Source organism: Nomia melanderi, chromosome 11 (genome assembly GCF_051020985.1).
Source record: "Nomia melanderi isolate GNS246 chromosome 11, iyNomMela1, whole genome shotgun sequence".
In the NCBI taxonomy this organism is placed as follows: Eukaryota; Metazoa; Arthropoda; class Insecta; order Hymenoptera; family Halictidae; genus Nomia; species Nomia melanderi.
The window spans coordinates 5839183-5861261 of record NC_135009.1 but is presented as its reverse complement, the minus strand read 5'-3'; the positions used below and the strand labels follow the sequence as shown (position 1 = coordinate 5861261).

At 34.9% G+C, this 22079-nt stretch overlaps 1 protein-coding gene across 4 annotated transcripts in view; it reads left to right on the top strand.

Annotated features, from left to right (window-relative positions):
• The window catches only part of LOC116428867 (Ras GTPase-activating protein raskol), a 116071-nt gene that overhangs the window by 84187 nt on the left and 9805 nt on the right, over nucleotides 1-22079 (top strand). For 3 of the 4 annotated variants that reach the window (XM_031981038.2, XM_031981037.2, XM_076372020.1), the window contains exons 3-7: nucleotides 15958-16241; nucleotides 17755-18041; nucleotides 19128-19460; nucleotides 20934-21338; nucleotides 21890-22056. In XM_031981038.2, coding sequence (XP_031836898.1) covers nucleotides 15958-16241; nucleotides 17755-18041; nucleotides 19128-19460; nucleotides 20934-21338; nucleotides 21890-22056 — 1476 coding nt within the window. Of the gene's footprint in view, nucleotides 1-7382; nucleotides 8578-15957; nucleotides 16242-17754; nucleotides 18042-19127; nucleotides 19461-20933; nucleotides 21339-21889; nucleotides 22057-22079 lie in introns of those variants that run through there. The other variant, XM_031981041.2, reaches the window with a different exon arrangement.

Below are 22079 nucleotides of genomic sequence, written 5' to 3'. Positions count from 1 at the left end.
ATTTAGTGACGTTCTCTAGCATCCCACATTTTTTTAGAACGAAAATTAAACCGTTCATCCTTGACCTTGAGGTAAATAAAATTCTCTATACATAATTACATTTATCCGGTTCAAATCGTACAGTATACGTCACCAAAACTGTAGGATAATTTCTCTGTAGAAGAGAACGCCTTGAAAGCATATAAGAAAAGAAAATTGAATCTGTAATGCAATCCGAGAGTGGAAAGAAAATACAACAAAGCGACTGGATTGTTTAGCACATGGAAACACGAAGGACATAATGTTTTCATTTTATTTTCACCATAATAAACCTTTCGCTTGGCAAAATGGATTTTTCTTGGGTTCCAGTTTCTGCGAGATAATTTACGACTACGGGGACGCGTATAAACATTCGCGGCCCAGTAATAACAGGTTCACCAAGGTGGTAAATAAATAAACGTAACTGTGGAACATTGAAAAAAAAAGATGTTATTCCGCCGATACCATCGAATTACAACAGCCGAAAGCGAAATTTATAATACTTCTTTCACGGTTTCCTTATTTCTTTGCCGGAGCGAAAAACATTTTAAATATCTCGTAATCCTATCCAGTTACAGGGGCGCTCCGTGAAATCTGCTCGAACACGGGATTCTCGTAAACTTGCCCCGCGACACAATTTAAAATCCGACTCGCCTTAAATCCGAACGGGACCGTCGTAAATTAATACAAGAAGAGCACAAATTCGCCGTATGATCATCGGAAAATTTCATTCAACGTTTACTGTAACTAAAGAACCCCGATTGCGTTTAACAATTTACAGCGAAACGGGTTGCCAACCGTCACATATAGGGTGAACAATTTAAATCGGTACCTTTGAAACCATTCGTGATTCCGAGAAACGATTCTAATGGAAATTGATTGTTCTTAATGGAAACGTAATACGATACGTGCACTTTTCTTTAATGCAATTATTCATTTTTATCTGTCGTTCGTTTTACTTGTTCAGGTTGGGAGATATTGCAATTTTAAAATTATCGAAGTGGATAGTATTAATATAATAAAGTTGACATTATAAGTATACTTTCCAATTTGAATATTGATGTTTCCTCGGTACTGAATTTTAAATGCCTCTTTGATTCATGTTTTTTTTTTTTAAATTGGTACTATAAATGATAAATATATGATTTTTTCTTGACAGGAATTAGTCCTTTATATTGCTCATTTATTGTGATACTAATACAATACCACGTTTGTTATTTTCAAATTAAAATATGTTCAAATTTTGCTGTTATAACATTATAGTTAACAATTTGATAGATAAAATATTTACATTGTTATTAGATTTACATAATACTGAAATCCATATCAATATTTCAATTGTTAGGTTACATAATTTTTAAGGAAAAATTACTTTTTTACTACAAGATTGTTACTAGATTACTTTTAAATAAAAATTAAAATCCTTTTTGATTTGATAAGTAAAATATTCGAGGAGGTTCGTTAAATGCCTCACTCTGTATATGACACGTTGGCTCAACTGTACCAGAAAAGAATGAAGAAAAATCCAGTACGTTTATGACTCCGTTGGGAACATGACAAAGGGGAAACACGTGGAAATGATGGCGACTACGAGATACTAACTCCGCTTCCGTAACACATTTTCAATTCGATTGCATGGTCGCTGCAAGTTATTAATGTACCAAGCAATTAAAAAGCTCTTAATTACGGATCAGGCTACCAAGAGGCAAATAATTACAAAAAAAAAGAAAATATCTTCTTTTACGACGAGATAGTACCTCGTGGCGAATAACGTATTAGGAATTTATTTTGAATGATCCGAATGATCCAATGAATCGAGGTTGCTACTGAGAATCCACTTAAAGTACATATTCATTTTTGCGTTTCAGGTTTAAGATTTCTTGTCGAAGAAAATTACCTTTAATTGGTAAAATAAATTTTAAATATGATTTCTATAAACTCCATTACAATTGAAAGAATTTCACAAATTCATTTGTAACTCTCAAAAAAGAATTTTATTAGATTCAAATTTCCTATGTGATCACTTCTTAATATTATATTATTATATTGACAAAATAATAAATGCTGATCTATCTAGCATATATCTATTTTTCGAGGCTTCAAACAGTTATACCTCTTAAATCACTCGTGACGGTCGTAAATATTGAAATTTACGCGATGGAAACTAGGTTTAAAAAGCGTCAGTGAGGATTTCACAAGAATGCGTAAACTTCGGTGATCCCGGTGTGAATAGTTACTGGCGAGAGAGTACCTGAAATAGAAGAAGGTACTTTTACTCTCTATCGGCGAGAAGTTAGCCGACCCCTTCAGGGGAACAAAGGAGAGAACGAACTGGTTTTCGAGCGGTACACCGACGACTTCTTCACGGATCGATCCGGTTAAAGTGCGACGTGCTATCACGAATTGTTTACGAAACCCTCGACCCGGTAAAAGAGCGAACGCGTAAAAAACCGTGACTCCTTGTAATTCCGTAAAACGTGTTCCCCTACTGGAAATTTATAGTTTTCAAGCCTGCGAAAATTTGTGAGACCTTATTAATTATTCTCGGCGGGGCATGTACAGAACTTTCCTTGTTGCATCAAATTTTATGCACTTTTTACGTGTGAATATATTTCTTTGATTTGTGTACGTAATTATGGTTTCATGAATACAAATGATTTACACAGGTCCCTCTTTGTGTAATACGTTAATTTGTCGTGCATACTTTACGGTTTATTACGTGGATTTTAATTTAAGAATAAAATTATAGGGTTAGATTAATTTTTCTAGATATATTTTGAAAGTAGACATTGATTTGATTTGAGACTAAGATTAAGGAAATATCCTATAACATTTTAATAATTGTTGAGTGAAGATGAAGTCAGTATAAATGTATAATAATTATATATAATATATATTTGGAACAGTAAGAATTATTTTCAAAGAGTTAGAACCATCTTTAAGTGATACAATCTTATAATCCATGTTATACTAATTAAGAACAATTTCACCGAACAATAGTTTGTTTTTTAAATTAAACGTTGTCTTCAGATTACTCTAGTAATACAGATCCTTCTAAATAATTTTTCGAAGTCATAACCATTGTCAATTTGTTTATATTCATCAAATACAGAGAGAATATTATTTAAGATATTTTTCAACCTTTACTTTTTTTCCTCAAAAAAGTTTAACAAAGTATTTTCACTGTAAGAGTAGTTTTTCTATTAATAGCAATATCCAAGTATCTTTTAGAAACATTATATCTTAATAGAATCGTCGCAAACTTCTTTTATACAATAAAATTCAAAGTACTAGATTCTAACATAAATTAATCCCATACCCTATGATGTATTTCTTAAGTATGATCGACACAACTACTTTATCGTTAATAATTTATTAAGAACACAACAAATATTAATGCCCATTCTATGTCTACGTTTACTCCAAAGGTTAACGATTGACAATAGAAAAGTAATATTTAATTTATATTTAAAAAGAATAAATAACACTCAGATTTCTTAAATTCAATTGAAAATTTTCGTCACGGGTATGATATTGTAGGTCAATGGGTAAACTAACAGTATAAAATTATTTTACTGCATCAAGGACCCCTAATAACAATTACAATTCACCAAGACAAACTACCCCAACAAAATCATCACTTCTATCCTCTCTGGGACACAATATTTTCCCCGTTTCCATTGAGCCAGCAAAATTTTCAATTTTCTCCATGAGAAACACATTCTCGCCATACACCATGGACTCCTCGAAGGAGCGTTCGAGCACAAAAAAACACAAAGACGAAGTAAAAGAGCCAGCTTCACCGACGACGATTTCCGCATCTGCGAGCAGCATTCGTCACAGTGCATCCCAGCTGCATCGGCCAGGAGCCGGCACGACGTGATTTGAGAACCCCTCGAAGACGTTTTTGTCCTTCTTACCGGTGCCACCGTCGGGCCGGAGGGGGCCGGGGGGCTGAGAGGCCAAGGGGTGACCCGTTTTGCCTCACCTGAATGCTGGGGCAGGGTTTTTGGTCGCGGCACAAAGGTGCGCCCCAAGGATCCCTTGACTTCGACTACGCGGATGAGCAACATCTGCGCCAGTCGGCGACGAGATTTTGCCGCGAAATCATCTGCTCTCGCGAATCTTGCCCCACACGTCCTCGTAACTAACGTTTCTACGACGTACAATCGAACGATATCACGTGCAAACGTTAACTACCCCTACAAAAGTTCTTTCTCTCCATCGTTAAAGTTCTATACAAGTTTTGGAACATTGTAGAGTCAAAGAATTTTAATTTGGAAATTATAAATTGATATGTGATCAATTCTTAGTGGAGTTCGGAAAAGGGTGGTTTTAGGAATCAGTGACTATTGCTACTTCAGTGCTCCTTAATTCTATCGTCAAGGAGAAGCGTTTATTGCGAATATTGTTTAATTGTTAATAAACTGAAAGCTTCTAAGCATCAAGGAACAATCTTTGAAAATGAGTCAGTATAGAAATTTGAGACGATACAATACGATTTGAATTTGAGAAATACGTTGAGCAATGACGATACTACAATTGATTAGGACTTATAAATTCAGTTTGAAGGAATTGGATACGAGGATGTTCGAAAACTCCATGGAGGATTAGAGAGAGGAAGATCTTTGGGGAATTTCTCGAGTCTGATCTCTCGACGTCACAGCGAGCGACGGCGGGCAATAATTTATCGACGGGCAGACGCCGGCAAATAAAGAGACTCGTGTCCAAATAAAGGAGCATCAAAGAAGCTCGGACTGCATCCAGGGTCGACGGCCCCGCAATCAACGAAAACCGACGAGCAACGCCTGCTGGAAATACCGCTTGTGTTTTCGCGGTTCTCCTCGAGCGCGGGCAGAGACGCGAGTCGTTCGTCACGGTGAACAATCGTCGTCAGTTTTGGTAACAGCGTTTACATATCGTGCATTTTGTACTAAGATACTTCTCTGTTGATGAAAGCGTGTTAAATTACTTGAGAGTGAACGCTTCAGTGGAAGATTGAAGACGAAAGTATTTGTGAACGAAGATTAGGATTTTGAAAATTAGACTTTGATGACACTATTGTGGAGAATATTGTTAATGAGTTATTAGTGAACTCTTCGTTAGTGAATTCTGGGAGAGTAAGATAAGGGATAGTTAATGGTAAAGTAGAAGATTGAAAATGAAAGTGTTCATGATTGAGAATTAGGTACTTCTATACAAATTGGTAATTCTGTTATGTTATGTAATTGCATAATTTCAGTTTATTTTCTATATAAAATAGAATAATTACCAACGATAACAAACTTGCATAGAATATTACCAAATGTTAACTAGATTTCATAGTTAACTAATAATCAAGACATTTTTATGCAATAACTACCAATAAATTTATTTTTACACAATAACTATCATTAAAGTTTGCACGATCACATTAATATCCCAAGAGCTTCAGAAAGTTATTCACGAAATTCTAATAAACACACAATGCCGTAACTCTTAAAATACATCTCATTCCAAAGACAGGATTAATCAAACGTTGTAAACCACGAAAAAATCCTGTCTCCGAGGGAATAAACGTTTAACGAGCATTTCGGAGTGCAGAAGAAAAATTAATAAAATCGATAGTTTAGAATCTCAGGGACCGTAAGCGCCATAAAATACCGGCGAACGGAGAGATAAATGATAATTACGAAAATACGATGCAAAAGGATCGTAAAAAGGGTCCACCGAATCAGAGGAGCGTAAATCGCAGCCGATCGGCGGCAGAAGTGGCGGGAGATCGTTTAAATAGCTTGTCGATTTAAATCCCTCGACTCGGCCGAGCCGCGAAGGGAAAAGAAGGGAGGCCTGCGGCTGCTATATACCTGGGCATGCTTGGAAACGCGGGTCCCGTTTTCGGGGGCCTCGAACGGATACCTGAGCCGGGCCCACTGGAATTCTTGGCTCGTGCTTCCGCCTGTGAATAGAAATCCCCGCCGTGGCATTGTGCGCTAGGAAACACGAACGAACATTTCCATGGCCGTTCGACGGAAACGAAGAACCGAAACCGAAGTGAGAAGACTTCCGAGCGATTCGATTCCATTTCTCTCGCGACTTTAAAAGAACGAAGTGTTCGAAAATCTGTAATCGTGAATAACATTCGGTGAATTACAATTGGAGCTTCGATGTAATTGTTGGTTGCTGGCGAAAGAAACTTTGGAGAAATTTTGTGTTTACTCAGTAGAGTGAAAGTGTTACGTATTGTATTTTGAAGACGTGAAAATTAGTGTGGTTGTTTGAAGAAGTTGGTTTGTTGTTGATGGAATGTTTAGTGTTGGACAAGGTTGATTGATTTTGAAGAGTTTCTTGGGACAGTTGATTGAGGTACTGATTGGAGAAGTCAGTATTGAATATTTAGTAGAATTGATGGAATGAAAGATCTATGGGTGCAGTGATTGGCATTGAGTTTTAATTGATGTTGTCGGTTGTATTGAATATTTAGTAAATACTGTTAGTGATATGAGATATTTATTGAATCTGAGATTTGAAGGTCTTTAATGAGAAAATTATGTAGAATAATGTCCTCATTGAAAACGTAAATTGAAATATATCAAAAGAGTCAATATTGTTGAATAAGTAATATTAGAATAGTAGTTTGAAGACGCGATAAAGTTATCTACTAAACGTGTCCCATTTATATTTATCGAGATTTATTCATACCGTAACCCACTATCAAGTGAAATTAAAAAATCATCGAATGAAGTATCAACTTCTAATATACAGCAATAAACGAGATTTATTGCCCTAGTAATTCAACGTCATTGGTATCTCATGAAAGAATAAAATGAAGTAGAAATCATTAACATAGAGCTATCACTCCAAAAAACACAAAAAAACGACAGACTTTCTCTTAGAAACTACGCATAAAACTCAATCAAAGAAGAAAGAAAAAATTGAGTAAAAGAATCCTGTAATTAAATTTGAATCAACTTATAAAAAACTTCTACTACTGATACGAAAAATAAAATTTATTAGCGCAACAGTTTGATCTCGGTTCATTATCGATCAATTGAAATTCAGACGTTCAACGATATTTCAGTTTAAGTGAAGTGAAAATCTGTCGAAGGATAAAATTGTTTAACGATCGTCCATCGCTGGACAGTTAATCAAATTTATCGAGTACAGGTGTTCGCTGTTATTCACTCGGAACTGTTTCTAATCGTATTGTCAACAATTCGCGATCGGTTCCGTTAGAGCCAACGAATCCCCGCCAGCTGGGGGAACTACGAGCAAAGCTGCGACTCTATCGCGACGTGGTTTCCAGCGACGAAACCGGTGACGCAGGCCCCCGATTACGCTGCATCCTGACATTGGACGAGCTTATCAGACTCACACGTGTTACGATAACGCCGCTACGCCGCCGACGCTAGTTTGGCGATGAGGTTGGACACTTTTAACCGGGCAACGTGCCCCACGACAACAAGAAAATCGTCGATAAAATTATATAAAAAGCAACCCGATGATCGCTCCAGAGAAACTATGAAAGCAACTCGATGAACCTTCGCATTGAGAAAGTACGAAAAGGCTTTCAGAACTCATCAATCAATTAATATTTAAATCTTCGGTGAAAAGAAAGGAAAACAGTTATGGTGAAAACGGTGATAATTATCCTGTTAAATGCACACATAACAAACCTTCGTGTTGCAAGAGAGCTAGAAAGGCTGTAGAACTCAATTAGAAGTTAATATTCAATTACAAGTGAAAAGAACAAACGAGAAATAAGTTGCTTTGAGAACAGTGTGACAGTTTTCCATCAACTGTATCCGTTACTAACTTCGGTAACCAAAAAATTTCGAACCACAAGAATAACAAAAGATATATTAATTATAGATATATCAATAAAGACGCTGTTTCGATGAAATAATCATTGCCAAGTGACATCGGCTTCCAAACTCCGCAAAAAATCTGATTCCCAGTTTTCAAACTGTGTTTCGTTTTTTCGCAGCGGAAGCGATTCGAAAACCGCTTCGGGTTTACCACAAATTGTTTCCTTATTAAGGGAATGGTGAATCGTTCAGCAGCGAGCGTAACAGTTTCATCAGAGCACGGGTCTGGCTAATCTCTCACGCGGCAATTTCCGCGAGTGACTGAAAGGGTTTCGCGGAAAGGCGATAAAAACGCATCGACTCGACCGCGTTTCGACAATTTTATCGGATTGAGGATCGGCGTGCCGTAGTTGGTTTGACGGTGATAAATCTTCGTTTCTGTCGACAACGTGTTCTTTTCCCTGAACGGTTGTCGATTCAAAATGATTCCGGAGTAGATCGATGGAACTTTTGAAGGAAAATGAGATCGGAAAGAGTCTGTCGATGCGAGTTGCACGCATCGAGATCGCCTCAGTGATTAAGAAGTGACGGAACAGAGGCGGGAACGTGTTTTGTTTTGCCGTCGTGGAATTCGTGGACCGGGAACATCTGCTGTGCTTTCTCACGCGGCCACGCGGTTCGCATGACCAGGGGAAAAATGTGCGTGAAACCGATGGAGGAGAACGAGGAGGACAAGGTTGTCAGCATGATCATCAACTACTTCACTGCCAGGGTAAATATGCGTAGGGAGACGGGGTGGGTTCCAGCGTAGAGAGCATCGAGAATGTTTAGGGCCGTTCCTTTGATGCTTTTGATAGCTTTCTACGCAATTGAACAGTATGCTTCGATGTCCTGATACGGATTATTCTTACCGAAGGTGTCAAAAGACAGCTTTCAGGGATTCAAGTTAAAACTATTTTCCAAGTTTGACACGTTGACTGCCATGCAGAACAACAGCGTTTTATATATCACTTATTCTTTTCGTATTAGGAATAAAAAGGAGGAATTATTAATCATTTGGTATCACAATTCTTACGTTACACTAATATCTAGTTATCTACGCCACTGAACATTTTTATTTGACATCAGTTATTTTACAGGTTATAATTATGTTATTATTTTGCAGCTCCTATAATCATTTTTATTTGATTGATTTTTCGACTTTTTCTATGATGATTATGAAATTCTTGGGATATGCTCTTTTTTATGTAAACTTGGAAAATAAATTTAAGTTAATATTTTTTGGCACCTTCAGTAAAAGTAATGTTAGCCACAGTGCCACTGAGAAGTATGTGAACATTTTTAATTTTCTTGTAATTATCTTGGAAAAGGGGAATCTTGAATATATTTGATTAAATTTTGTGCTTTATGGTTTGTACTGTATTAACACGTTGTGTGTTGAATTAATACTAACAAAGTTTCATGCAGTCAACGCTAGAATTACTGAATGAACTAAACTCGTTCATTTCAAATCTCTTTGTCTTTATATGTTTATTGAAAGAATGTAGTCAGTTTTTTGAGAAATTATGAAATAAATGAATTTCTTAATGAATATTATAAAATATACATAAATCAATTGAAATCTCACAGAAATTAACTGTTATAGTCTTGTGATGCCAAAAATGTCTCTTAGGTTTAATATGATAACAAATGAAACATATTTAGAAGCAGACGTATAAAATAAATCTTCACATCGTTGATTTCTCTGTTTGCAACGAATAATGAGAACAAAAAATAAAATGATAAATTATTTGCTAGACTTTCTTCATCTACGAATATTTTGCAAGAACCTCGCCAGAGTTGCGTAAATCAATGCCGAAACTGTCGCAGTTCGAAATAGTTCGACAATAAGATTCCTAGAACCGATAGAAACCTATATTTCCAATCAAGTAAGTCACGCTCACCAGAAAAAGCGAAAAGTGCAAATGTATGGAAAGAACGCAGACTACGGGAATCGTGCATTCAATACTTGTGCGAATATAGCAGTCGTTTTCACCTTTATCTTTCGAAAAATAAAAAAGTAAAAACGCCGTGAAACCGATAGTCATCGCGCGCGCATATGTCGAGTCACCTTGTAACTTGTAATTTTCATAAATTACAACTTATTAAACGGAACGATTGCAGCACTGTCATTTCGTGGTGAAGCTGAAACGGCCTTCGAGAGAAAGAACGTAGTAGTATTTTACTTTCCGAATACGAGAACGCGAAAGAACATTCCCGGAACTCGGGATAAATTATCGCTTTTTCGTTACTTCGGTTGTGGCAACATTAATTAAGGTATTTAAGATACAATTTCTGTTGGATTATATTGTAAAAACCATGAGCAATCGTAATGTCGCCCCTTCGAGTACTCTTTAGTTGATCAAACTTCGAGCATAATCCTGTTATTCCTGATAATTTCGACCATTCCTCGTCGTTTTATCAGATCAAATAAATTTATTGATCAATGAAACATTGTTACTTCGAGTCAAATTGAATTTTATTGTACTTCCAATTCATTTTTATTTGGGGGCTTATTATTATAGATTGCAGTTGTTTCTGTCCTGTTTTTGCAGAGTTTAACAGGGAGACAAGACAATTAAGCATTAAATAGTTTTATATTCACTCATCCGTGTGTAATGTTAACACATTGTATACAGGCTAATTTTGCTCATTTTAACTTGTATCAATTACATTTAAGTACAATTATTATCGTTCACAATTATTCAACAGACAGAGTACAAATAGATATACTATAAATTATAAAAGGAGATGAGATAAGATAAATACACACATTTATTTGTTACTAATATGATAATACAGGACAAAACATTCTTATAAACAATATAGATGAATTTCTTAATAATATCTTACTTGCAGTACAACTTTAGAATCAATAATATGAATATTAACTAATTAATTCTTGTTAATTAAAATTTATTTATGTTTGAACCTTTCTATTAATTTTTAAACAATAAGAAAGTACATATAGTATTTTGAAATATTTACATAGTCCTAAGTATCTCAATAAACCAAAATGTTTAGCCTTTAGTTAGTTTTCTAACAATATTATAAAGAAATAGTTATTAAAGAATAATATAGTAATAAATAATAATGATCATTATCTTCGTTTACCATGGAAAAAGACGATATTAAATTTTCCCTGTAAAATAAAATTTAATTAGAAACCTATACTTAAAACGACAGTAATATTTCCGAGGAGAACAATTTCGCGTTATAGTTTTCAGATAAATGTCTCATAGATCAGTGTTAATTGTCATACGCAGGCTTCGAAATCGGGGAAACTTGGCGATCTGTCGCATTGCCGGGTGCATTTCCGGGAACATGCAAAACAGTTTGGACTCTTTCCGAGTTACGTTGGCCCGCGGCCAAGTTGTCTTTATCCGATGACCCGGGACGGCCACTGCACACATTCAAAAGTCGAGGAAAGTGGAACGGACAATTTAACGTTCGAGATCGTTTCGGTCGATCTTGTCGAAAAATCTGCGGTAAACAAAGAAAGAGCCTGCCGCCATCGCATCCAGAAGCATAACACTTTCTATATCCGCCGGAAGGCCGAATCTGAAATTTAAATTGCTATGAATTATCGTAGAACCATCAGAAATCTACACGGAGAAATTTTTTTACCGAAACTGTACCAAATGTCGTCTAAAAAGTTGCCGAAACGGGTTTCTTTATTTGACTCTAGAAAACAAAAAAAAGGTTCTTTTTCGTAAAAGAACGACATTTTACTTTGATATTATAATCTTAAAAGTACTATCTAAAATTATAATCACGCAACTCTAATTGATCATCAGGTTTATTAGAATCTTGGAAGTTCAAAATTAAATTTGTATATAAATATTTATTAAAATTACTTTAACTAATTTAAATCAAAAACTGATTAAAATTACTTTAATTTATCGAAATTAAAACTTGTTTACAATGATTTTAATTTATTCTATTTCATAAATGTGATCATTTTTATTCAATTCAATCATTTCAGATGTAAAACCTATTTGAAGCAAAATCTATCATGCGAGAGAGATCGTTGCGTGTACCGATAAAACAACGCACCGGCAAGTCGCTTCGATCAACGATCGCGATTGGTCATAACGACTCCTCACATAATAAATCATTAAACGCATCAGCCCCTTTGCTGATCTGGTCATATACCGTTTAGTCACCAGCGGGAAGAATCGTTCGAGCGCGATGTACTTGATCCGAATGTGTAGTGAGGCCTCCCAGCATCAAACACAGCGAAATACCTTTCACTTGGGCAATGTCAGGAAAGATTCCCGATGTCGCTTCGGGAGAGTCAGTCGATGATTTTCACTCGTGGCACGGGTAACATCGGCTACCGGTTTACTCGGCAGTTTACTACGCCTTGTTTCATACGATCATTTGTAAACGACTTGTTATCGGCACCGAATTATGTCACTGGAATTTTTCACACAGGATACACAATGATCTGAATTAGGTGTCCGTGAACACACGTGAATATCAGTGGCGCATTCCATTATTAACTTTAATGAAGTGGTCATAATGTGTGAGGTGTCAAACAGGTTCTTATATGTTTTGTCAGTTCTACAGCTAAAAATAGAACTAAAATGTCGTGTAATAAATATTCCATAAATCCTTTTATTGTACAGATGTGATACAAATATGGAACTTGAGTTGATTGGGGTGTTTGTCTTTTGTGTTTATAAGTTTCACTCGTTTTTATATTAATGTAATATTGTATAATAGAAGCTTTTGATATTATAGTATAATATTGATATTGTAATATTGGGTTTATTGTGAATTGGTAATTTTACATCATACAATAGTGATTCCTTCGTTTAGTTAATTTCTAGTTCTTACCTTCATATTCCGTTGAACTAAGAGTGTGGTAGATTGTATTTTATGTTTCATATTTATGTTAATATTTTTTAATAAAGCTTTTCAACGAATTCGCTTTTTTCTATAACAATACATTGTAGAATCATTTTTAGACGTGGATCATGTTGGCACAATTTATACGAAAACTTGTGTCACATATGGTGTATACATTTGTGTCTGAGAAATGTGGATTAATATAGTAAAGTTATTGCTGAAAAATAATTTTAAGTGACACTGTTATGGGTAATAGTTTGTTTTTGTTGTTTTTGAGGGAAGGGATGAATTTTTATGAAAATTAGAAATATGTATTCACATGATACTTATAATTAGTATTTCATAATCGTATCGGTGTTACAGAGTGTTAATTTGAGCTTGTATAGAAGCTGGATTCACGTTCAAGGGTAATTTTTGCATTGTTATTTATTAATTGCCTACATATATATTTGTGCATTCAAGTATCAATTGTTCATATTTTAATAAATATATTTTTTCCTTGTTATACAAGGAAAATATAAATATTCAAACTTTCTAGTACTCTAATATTTCTGATGACTTCAGCATGAGTTTTATAAATTGTGATATTAATAATTTTGACAAATCCCAATATTAATTACGTGCTTATACCTTTTTTTAAACGAAGGTCATTACAGTTTGTACTTTATCTGTAGCTCGACAAATTTCATAGAAAATGAACTGCATTTTTATTCGAGTCTAATTTTCATAAAACCGTTTGTAGAACGAAAATTTGATAAGCCACTGTAATCCACGAAATAATCAGCACCCAATATTTGTATCAAAGAATTTCAAAAAGGTTTTTTTAAAAAACATAACTCATTTCGTTTCAAATCTTTCTCCATTCCACCCTCTTTTCATGTTTCCTTTCAAACTGTAATTTTCCGTTCCCCTCATATTTCTTTTCATGCGCTCAGGAACTTGAAAATCGATTTCCACAAGACGCGACCACCCTCAGAACTCCATACCAAAAGAAAATAAAACTTCCGACGCCCAGAAGTTTAATACTTTCTGCGATTTGTATTTCTCGAAACAATTTTGGAGTGGTTTCTCTACTTCAAAAGAAAACGATTGAGTTCTGTAAACTTCTTTCATGTTTAAATATTTTCTAGAAAATTTATAACGCACTTTAGGAAAGAATTCAACATTTTTTGTAGCAAATTAAAAATTTATTTTGTAAAAATAGAAAGCATGTTCTATATAATATTTATTCTTGTTCTTTAATAATACTGGGTTGAAAAATATTTTTAATTTGTATGGTATGATCACTATTAACGTGTGTTTGCGTCATTGTTGTACTCATTGTTAACATTCCGATGAATTTATGAAATAATTTTTAAAGTGAAATATAATTAAAGCAATTATTGCTTAAAAAGAGTCGTTTAGCCAAATATATGAATTAAGATAATGGAGTTTAATTTTTATAAGAAAAAGTTTGCTTTTAATCATTTTAAACAATATTACAGATAGTAATTGTGGTGCTCATTACTGGAAACGATAAGTACTTAAGATTCGTATTTATCTTGAAAATGGCACACTATTTCCTAATGATAGTGACATTTCACTAGGATTTCGAAGGCATAGTGATTTTTTTATTGAAAATCAACTTCATCCACAATTATGTCACTTGCACCCTTTTATTCTAATCACCACAGTTCATTAGAAGGAACTTTGAATATCATGCAAAGTAATTTACTTTCAAGTGCTCAAGAAATAAATATTATATTTGACAAGATATTTAATAAACTGTTTATTATGATAATATGCCAAATATTTTGTTACGTCGAAGTTATTGAATCAAATTCGTGTTCAAGAGAACTTGAAGTCACATTGGAATGCCTTTTCGCTGTAATTTTATCTCCGCGACCTTCTTCAGTCTGTCAGTAGTTAAGACCTATGCGGATGGTGACTCTCTCTAGTCCGTGTTTAACGTTTTAATTATTTCTGTTTGGCGATAGGTCAGTCCTCCGACTGACTATTTAGCCACGCCTTGATTTCTCCTTGTTCTAACCAGTTAAAAACTTGGAAATCTAATAAAATTCTAATATATGACACAGTCAATTATCATCTTCTGTAATTTACAATCAATGTAGTGAATATTAAAGGCAAGCAAACGTCTGACATACATTCCTTTGATTTATTCTTACGCTCTGCTGCATAGACAGTAAGTCTTATTATCATTACCGTTGCTTTCGAATGCAACGCAGTGCTGTAAATATTTATTTATTCCATCGTATACCGTGTCTTATAATGCAATTTCTCTCGAGTTAAATACTGTAAACAAAAAACTGTTGTTATCACTTGAATATTATTTAGCGAATTTAAACGACAATATTTCAAAGCGTAGCTACGCTGAAACAGTACTTTTGTCCAAGCAATATAGAATTCCTTCCAAGAAATATTATGTTCTTAAATATCGCTAAAGTAATTATTATATGTATATGAAAATTATAATATTATAGTATCGAAATACTATTCGAAAAGAATATTATTTTTAGATAACTTTATTTAAAAAATTTACTGTAACTAATTCGATATTTTATTTTCCAAGTTATACAAAATATTACAATAACATTCAATTATGATATACCACATCCTAGGTAAAGACTAGCCAGTAATACAGATTAATTAATCTACCACCAATATTACAAATACTAAATACTAAATACTAAAAATATTGAATAATAAATATTTTTCATACCTAATTTCTTAGAATAGTAGCATTATTAATAAATAGAATCATAATTATTACTAATAATAAGTATTATCACCTCATAAGTATTATCATCAATCGCAGTTAATAAGAAATAATAAGTATTTTCAGCATTCAATCTCCTGCAATAATAGTATCATTAAAAATATCTTATTATTAATAAGTACAATCGTAATTATTATTAACAATAAGTATTACCACCCAATCAATATTATCATCAATCCCAGTTATTAAGAAATAATAAACATTTTCAGCATCCAATCTCTTACAATAATGGTATCATTAACAATACCTTATTATTAATACGTACAATCATAATTATTATCAATAATAACTACCATCAGCTAATTAACATTATCACCAATCCCAGTTATTAAGAAATAATAAATATTTCAATGATCACGCGAGAATGACCCAGTAATACCGAGCAACGTCCTTCCAACAGCTACGAAACCCCATTCCATTCACGGGTGTCCGCGCGCGCCACGCGACACGCATTCACCGGTACTCTCCTCTTTCCGTTCACAGAATTTCTTCTCGAAGAGGTCGTTCCGCTCGAACCCGCTGAAGAGGACGAAGAGCGTGACGAAGCTTGAACGACAGAAGCAACGTGGCGCCGGACTTCGGGGTTGCCGTTCACACGAGTCCCTCCTCTGCGGGCAGGCGGTGACCTCGATGGACCTCGCGGCCGTGACACCACTGCATCCGAGCCTGCTCGGCAGACCTCACTGCTTCCAGGTCACACCCAGCACCGGTGGGCCCAAGTATTTCAGTTGCAGGACCGCTCACGAACGGGACCAGTGGTTACACAGGTTGGTACCGTTCCTCTGTTTCTTCTTTCGTTTCTTTTTCACCCGTGGCGACCGACCGACCGACCGGGAATCCTGCACCCATCCGGTCTGACGAATTCAGACGCGAAGCGGTCTTCCCGCTCGTAATTGACGCGAACGGCTGATTTTTATTTCTATCGCTTGTAACTGGATCTCGTGGTTCTTGCGCGCCCCTGGGAATATGAACCAGTCATTTCTTTGAAGCGATTAACTCTGGAAAACGAGCAGCAGATGAATTCAATATTATGGACATAAATAAGCAATCGAGTATGCAGGTAACCATCGCATAACACGGTTTGACTCTAACACGGTTTGAGAATCAGAAAAATCCCAGTACGACGCTTAAAGTTTTTGAGAACAACATTCGAAATTAGGAAAATCTCCGTACAACGCAGAGATAAGAGCTTTTAACACATTGTTCACCGGCAATTTTTTGCAGGAGCTACCCCGGTCATTATTTCGTAATTAAATATGAAAATGAAACAAAACTTCAATATACTTTATTTATACATAATGAATTAAAATAAAACTGGACGTATCTTTTATAGAACTTTTAATGTTTTACTTTTGCAATATTATGTATTTCCCTGCGTTTAAAAAATTGAAATATCTGATGCAAGTACAAACGCGAGTTATCTCGTGACCGGTTAACAGTGTGTTAAGTGCACAAAATATCTCATTGGAAATTTTTCATTTGGTACGTATATGTCGTATTAGATTTGCCTGTAGAATTTTGAAATTTATTAGAGTTTGACATTTTTTTGCTCGTTTTTCTTAAGTACATTTGACGACTTTATGTTCTTCTTTTTAATATATTATACACAGATTAACATTTTTCGGATGGGTATTGTTAAATCCTTCATAAAAATGGTAATTATGTTATTTCAAGACATCTTTTAGAAACATAACAACCGTATTATACGGGGGTTACATCTATCGACATTGAAATTTGAAAACTTTTGAAACGTGGAGTTCGTCACTTTAGCTTATCAATGACTTGTACGATAGTGGAAATCGTGTGTTTGAATTTGTATTAATGTTGTGTGCATAATGTACGAATCCAGGCTCACTATAACGAGATTGACCCCTATATTAGCAACCAAAATGACTTTCGTTCAAACTATAGTATTACGACATTATTGCGTGAATACTTTATTTTCGAAGCACAGATCGATGTACAAGTGTTCAAATAATGGAGGTCCGAAACAATTTTGTCGAATTTTTATGAAAACAATAATTGCGTGGAAGAAAATATGAAAATAGGTAGCTAAGTACCTGGTTGTTAATAGAGGGTTAATAAGAGTTATTGGGCAAGTGTAAATTGACATAAGATAACTAAGAGTGTATTTATTTAAAATATTTTTAAATTAAGTTGTAAATTCTGGACAAGTAAATATTGTAATGTAAACTTTTCTTTTTCATTATTCTATCTATTAACTTATCGTTTCAGCGCTAAGAAGCTTTAAATTCTGATTACCATGTGCTTTGAACCCAGTTTAAGAAAATCCGTTCAACCGGACGCGGAGCAGACGAGGCGTACTGACAATTCCTTGCAAATCTGGCTGCTCGAGGCGAAAGGAGTACCGGCGAAGAAACGATACTTTTGCGAGGTCTGTCTAGATAGCACCTTGTACGCGAGAACCACCGCAAAATTGAAGGCTGACCTTTGCTTTTGGGGCGAACATTTCGACTTCCATCATTTGCCCTCCGTGAACACCATACAAGTGAACTTGTACAGAGAGGCTGATCGGAAGAAGAAGAGGGACAAGAATGTTTTAATCGGTGAGTTTATTATTATACACGATAATCTGTAATAATAATATTTAAAATACTTTATGATAATTATTATGGATAATCTTTTAATATAAACTCCTCTAACTCTTTTAATAAAAAAATTACTATTTTAAACATATTATATTACAGAAAATTGACCTTTATATTAGACTTTGAATTACTTTTACATAGTCTCATTTTTATATTAGTGATTTTCCAGTTACGCATAACATTTTTTGAATCCCGTTTCCTTTTTCTCAAAATTATCTTTTTGATATTTTGAACTTCTTATTTCTGAACTGGTTAACACCCAACGTTATTTCAAACGTCATGATCAAAGATTTGCTTCGAATTACGCTTTCACTGTTAAGTAACCGTTAGATGTTATCACAGAAACTGGCACATTATTATTCAACATTCTCTACAAAGTTTCAGCTGTGAATATATTTCAACTTTTCATGCAAAGTGGCTTGAAATTCTTATTTCATAAACTTTGTGTTACTTTAAGGATTCAAATAATTGATTATTCTAGAAATTACATCTTTGCAAGCTAATCGAGTACCTTTTTATTGAATCATTCTCATAAAAAGTATAATGACCTAAGCATTCCTGACCCTTCAGGAATGATGCCTAATTCCCGGTTTCTTTCAATCTTTTCCAATTCCTCCCTCCTCGTTAAAGATATTAAATATTTATTTCTTCAGTATCCTTTATAGCAATTTCAATTCTGGAAAGCAAAGAAAAATTATAACTAAATATAAAAAGTAGTCAGTATCCTTTGCTGACATCATCCTCGAAAGGTTAACACGTTAAACACCACGTCGATCGTAAATGATCGACGATACAAAATATAACAAAAATATTTCGATAGTATTTTAATACAAACATCTCAGTATTGAAAAATTAAAATAATAACTTCATTAAAGAACGGAAAGGACACTGGACATTTGCAATTGAAACAATCCCACCGTAAAATTGGCTCGATAAATAAAATTTGGCACGACGCTTAACGTGTTAACTGACATTTGCAGATTTTTACGGTGTGATAATTTGCTGTTTTAATTAATTATGGAACATTTCGAAATTTATTTGCAGGTTCAGTCAGTATACCCGTGCACAACGTTACCTCGCGTTATTTAACAGAGAAGTGGTACACGGTGGTGGGTGACAAGGGTCCTTTAAAGGAGCCACCGGCACTTAGGGTGAAATGCCGCTTCCAATCCGTGGATATACTACCTGTTCAGGTATACCAGGAATTCCTGGAGTACCTGAAGTCCGACTACAAGTCACTGTGCGAGAAATTAGAGCCGGTGATTGGCGTGAAAGCGAAAGAGGATATCGCCACTGCTTTGGTGGCCGTCATGCAACGGGAAAAGAAAGCGCCACAGTTTCTTGCTGACTTAGTTATGATGGATATACACAAAATAGGTGAGTTTTGCTGGCGGTTATTAACACATGCATTGATACGATCACCGATGATTCAGTCAACAAACAGTGTGCTTTAGTGTATTTTTATTGAAATATAGGTCTGTTGGACGAAGTAGGTTGTGTTACACGCAAATTTTCTTGATATTATCGATCTCGATAGATATTATTGTAAAAGCAAAATGAAACAAATGTTGCGTAAAAATTAGATGAAAAATGAATAAACATTTACGTCGTGAGAAAATTATTTATGTTTATGTCTAGGATCCATAATTTTAGATTGTTTTGATTAGTACTTTTTGTGATGTTATATGTTGTTAGTCTGAAGCTTCCTGCAGTCATAGAATTAACATTTTTCATTTTCTTGTCAATTAAAAGAACTATAAAATCGTTTACGATTAAAGGAAACACGAATGAGGATAATTATTAACCCTTTGCGCTCCTGTGTCGAGCGTAACTCGACGTCAATATTATAGATTATATTATTATGTTATTTTCGATATTATTGGTAAGAAGAATCGTTTACACCGCTCTCTACAAACCATCTATTTTTTAAAATGCATTTCAAATAAAATATCGTAATAATACAGAGTAATTGAGGAAAAAATGCAAAAGAAATTCGGAGTGCAAAGGGTGGTTAACCAGTAAATTCAGAACGTTTCGCCGTTAACATATTTTTGAAATTCATTTATTTATCACGCTAAGTATCGGAAGTAATGCTTCCATGGTTCTGTTACAAGGGTGCAATGGAAATACACATAACTGTTCGATGTTTTCACCAGAGATAATGATTTGCTTATAAACATTGCAACACGAACTTTTGAGTAATTTAGCAGAAGGTAAAAGCAATTACTATTTTCTTGCATGAAAAATTTAATGCAATGTTGCACGGGAAAAACATTCATGCACTAGTGAATTCTGCTTTCAACTATTAATACGGTTTTCATAACAATGAAGTTTTGCAAGAGTTCATTGAACTGTGTTGATGATAAATTTATAAAGCAACTTATTTTAGAATTTAATTTAACCCACTCATATTTCTTTATCCTACACATCATCTTCATCTTTTGTTTTGCGCGCGTGATATAAGTTATTCAACAATAAAAACGGATGTTTGAGACGCGGCTACAGAAAAACCAGTTTCAATTTCAATTTTTATTCAATTAAAAATTTTTTATTTACCGTACACTTAATGATGAAATTTCATACTCCTTTTGTGTCGTCCTGCAATATACTTCATTTCATTCCAACTCTACTACTCATTTCACCATTAAGATGCCACAGAATTTCGATTCTCTAAAAGACAAATAATAAATTTTAGTGGAAGAATTAGCGTATTACCCATTGATACGCCTAAAGTTTTATAAACACCAATAAATTTCACATTATTGTCCGCAATAAGAAGTCTGAAAAGCCTCTGGAAATGGCTTTCGGCCAAAGGGGGTTCTGTCATTAACCACAAATATTGAATTTCAGACGACGAGAGGCTCACCTTTCGAGGAAATTCCTTAGCCACGAAGGCGATGGAGGCCTACCTGAAGTTGACGGGCGACAGGTACCTGCAAGAGACCTTGGGTGCCGTCGTGAGGGGTGCGGTAGAGGGTGGCGATTGCGAGGTGGACCCGCTGAAGGTTGCCTCGGTGGCGGCTCTCCACAAACAACAACAGAATCTACGGAACGCGGTGGATCTCGCCTGGAGCAGGATATTAGCCAGCCACGCACACTTCCCTCTCGAATTACGCGAGTGCTTCCGTATCTTCCGCGAGCGTTTGGCAGACATGGGCCGCGAGGATATCGCTGATAACCTAATCTCCGCATCCATATTCCTTAGATTCCTTTGTCCAGCTATTCTGAGCCCGTCCCTCTTCAACATCACGCACGGTAAGTTTCAATGTGTTTGATATTAACCCCTTGGCCTATGATTTCTTTCTCAACTCTGATTCATACGGCTACTTTGTCATTAATAATTTATTGGAAAACGAGAAAAATTCTATGCCTATATTTCCTTTTAAGTATAATAGTTGATTACGGAGGAATAATATATACTTTGAATTCGAATTAATTAAGTACTGTATACATTTGTTGAAACATGTTAAAAATTTTCACCACGAGTCTCACTCGTTGTTGTAAGACATGGGGTTAATAGTACATACGTACAATTTGTTGTGTTTTTACTTAATTCTTGGATGTCAACTAATTATTATTAAATTTCAAATTTAAGTATGAGGAAAAGAGGCAGTTTATTTATAATTAAATTTCATTCGTTGCTTCCAAAATAGTTTTATGTTAAACAGCTTACAAGGGTAGTTGAAGAAGATAAAAGGACTAAGTTTTTTTTTATAACGGAATAAATTTTACGATTGTACATGAAAATATTTCATTTATTCTTTAACGATTAAAAGGATTGTGAATAATGAGACTTGTTCTTCCAGAATACCCGAACGAAAAGGCAGCGAGGAATCTCACCCTCGTAGCCAAGACCCTACAAACGCTCGCAAACTTCACAAGATTCCAAGGGAAAGAAAATTTCATGGAATTTATGAACGATCTCTTAGAGAGAGAAGCTCCCTCAATGAAGAGGTTCCTCCAAATGATCAGTGTACGTTTCATTTCCCGCTTATT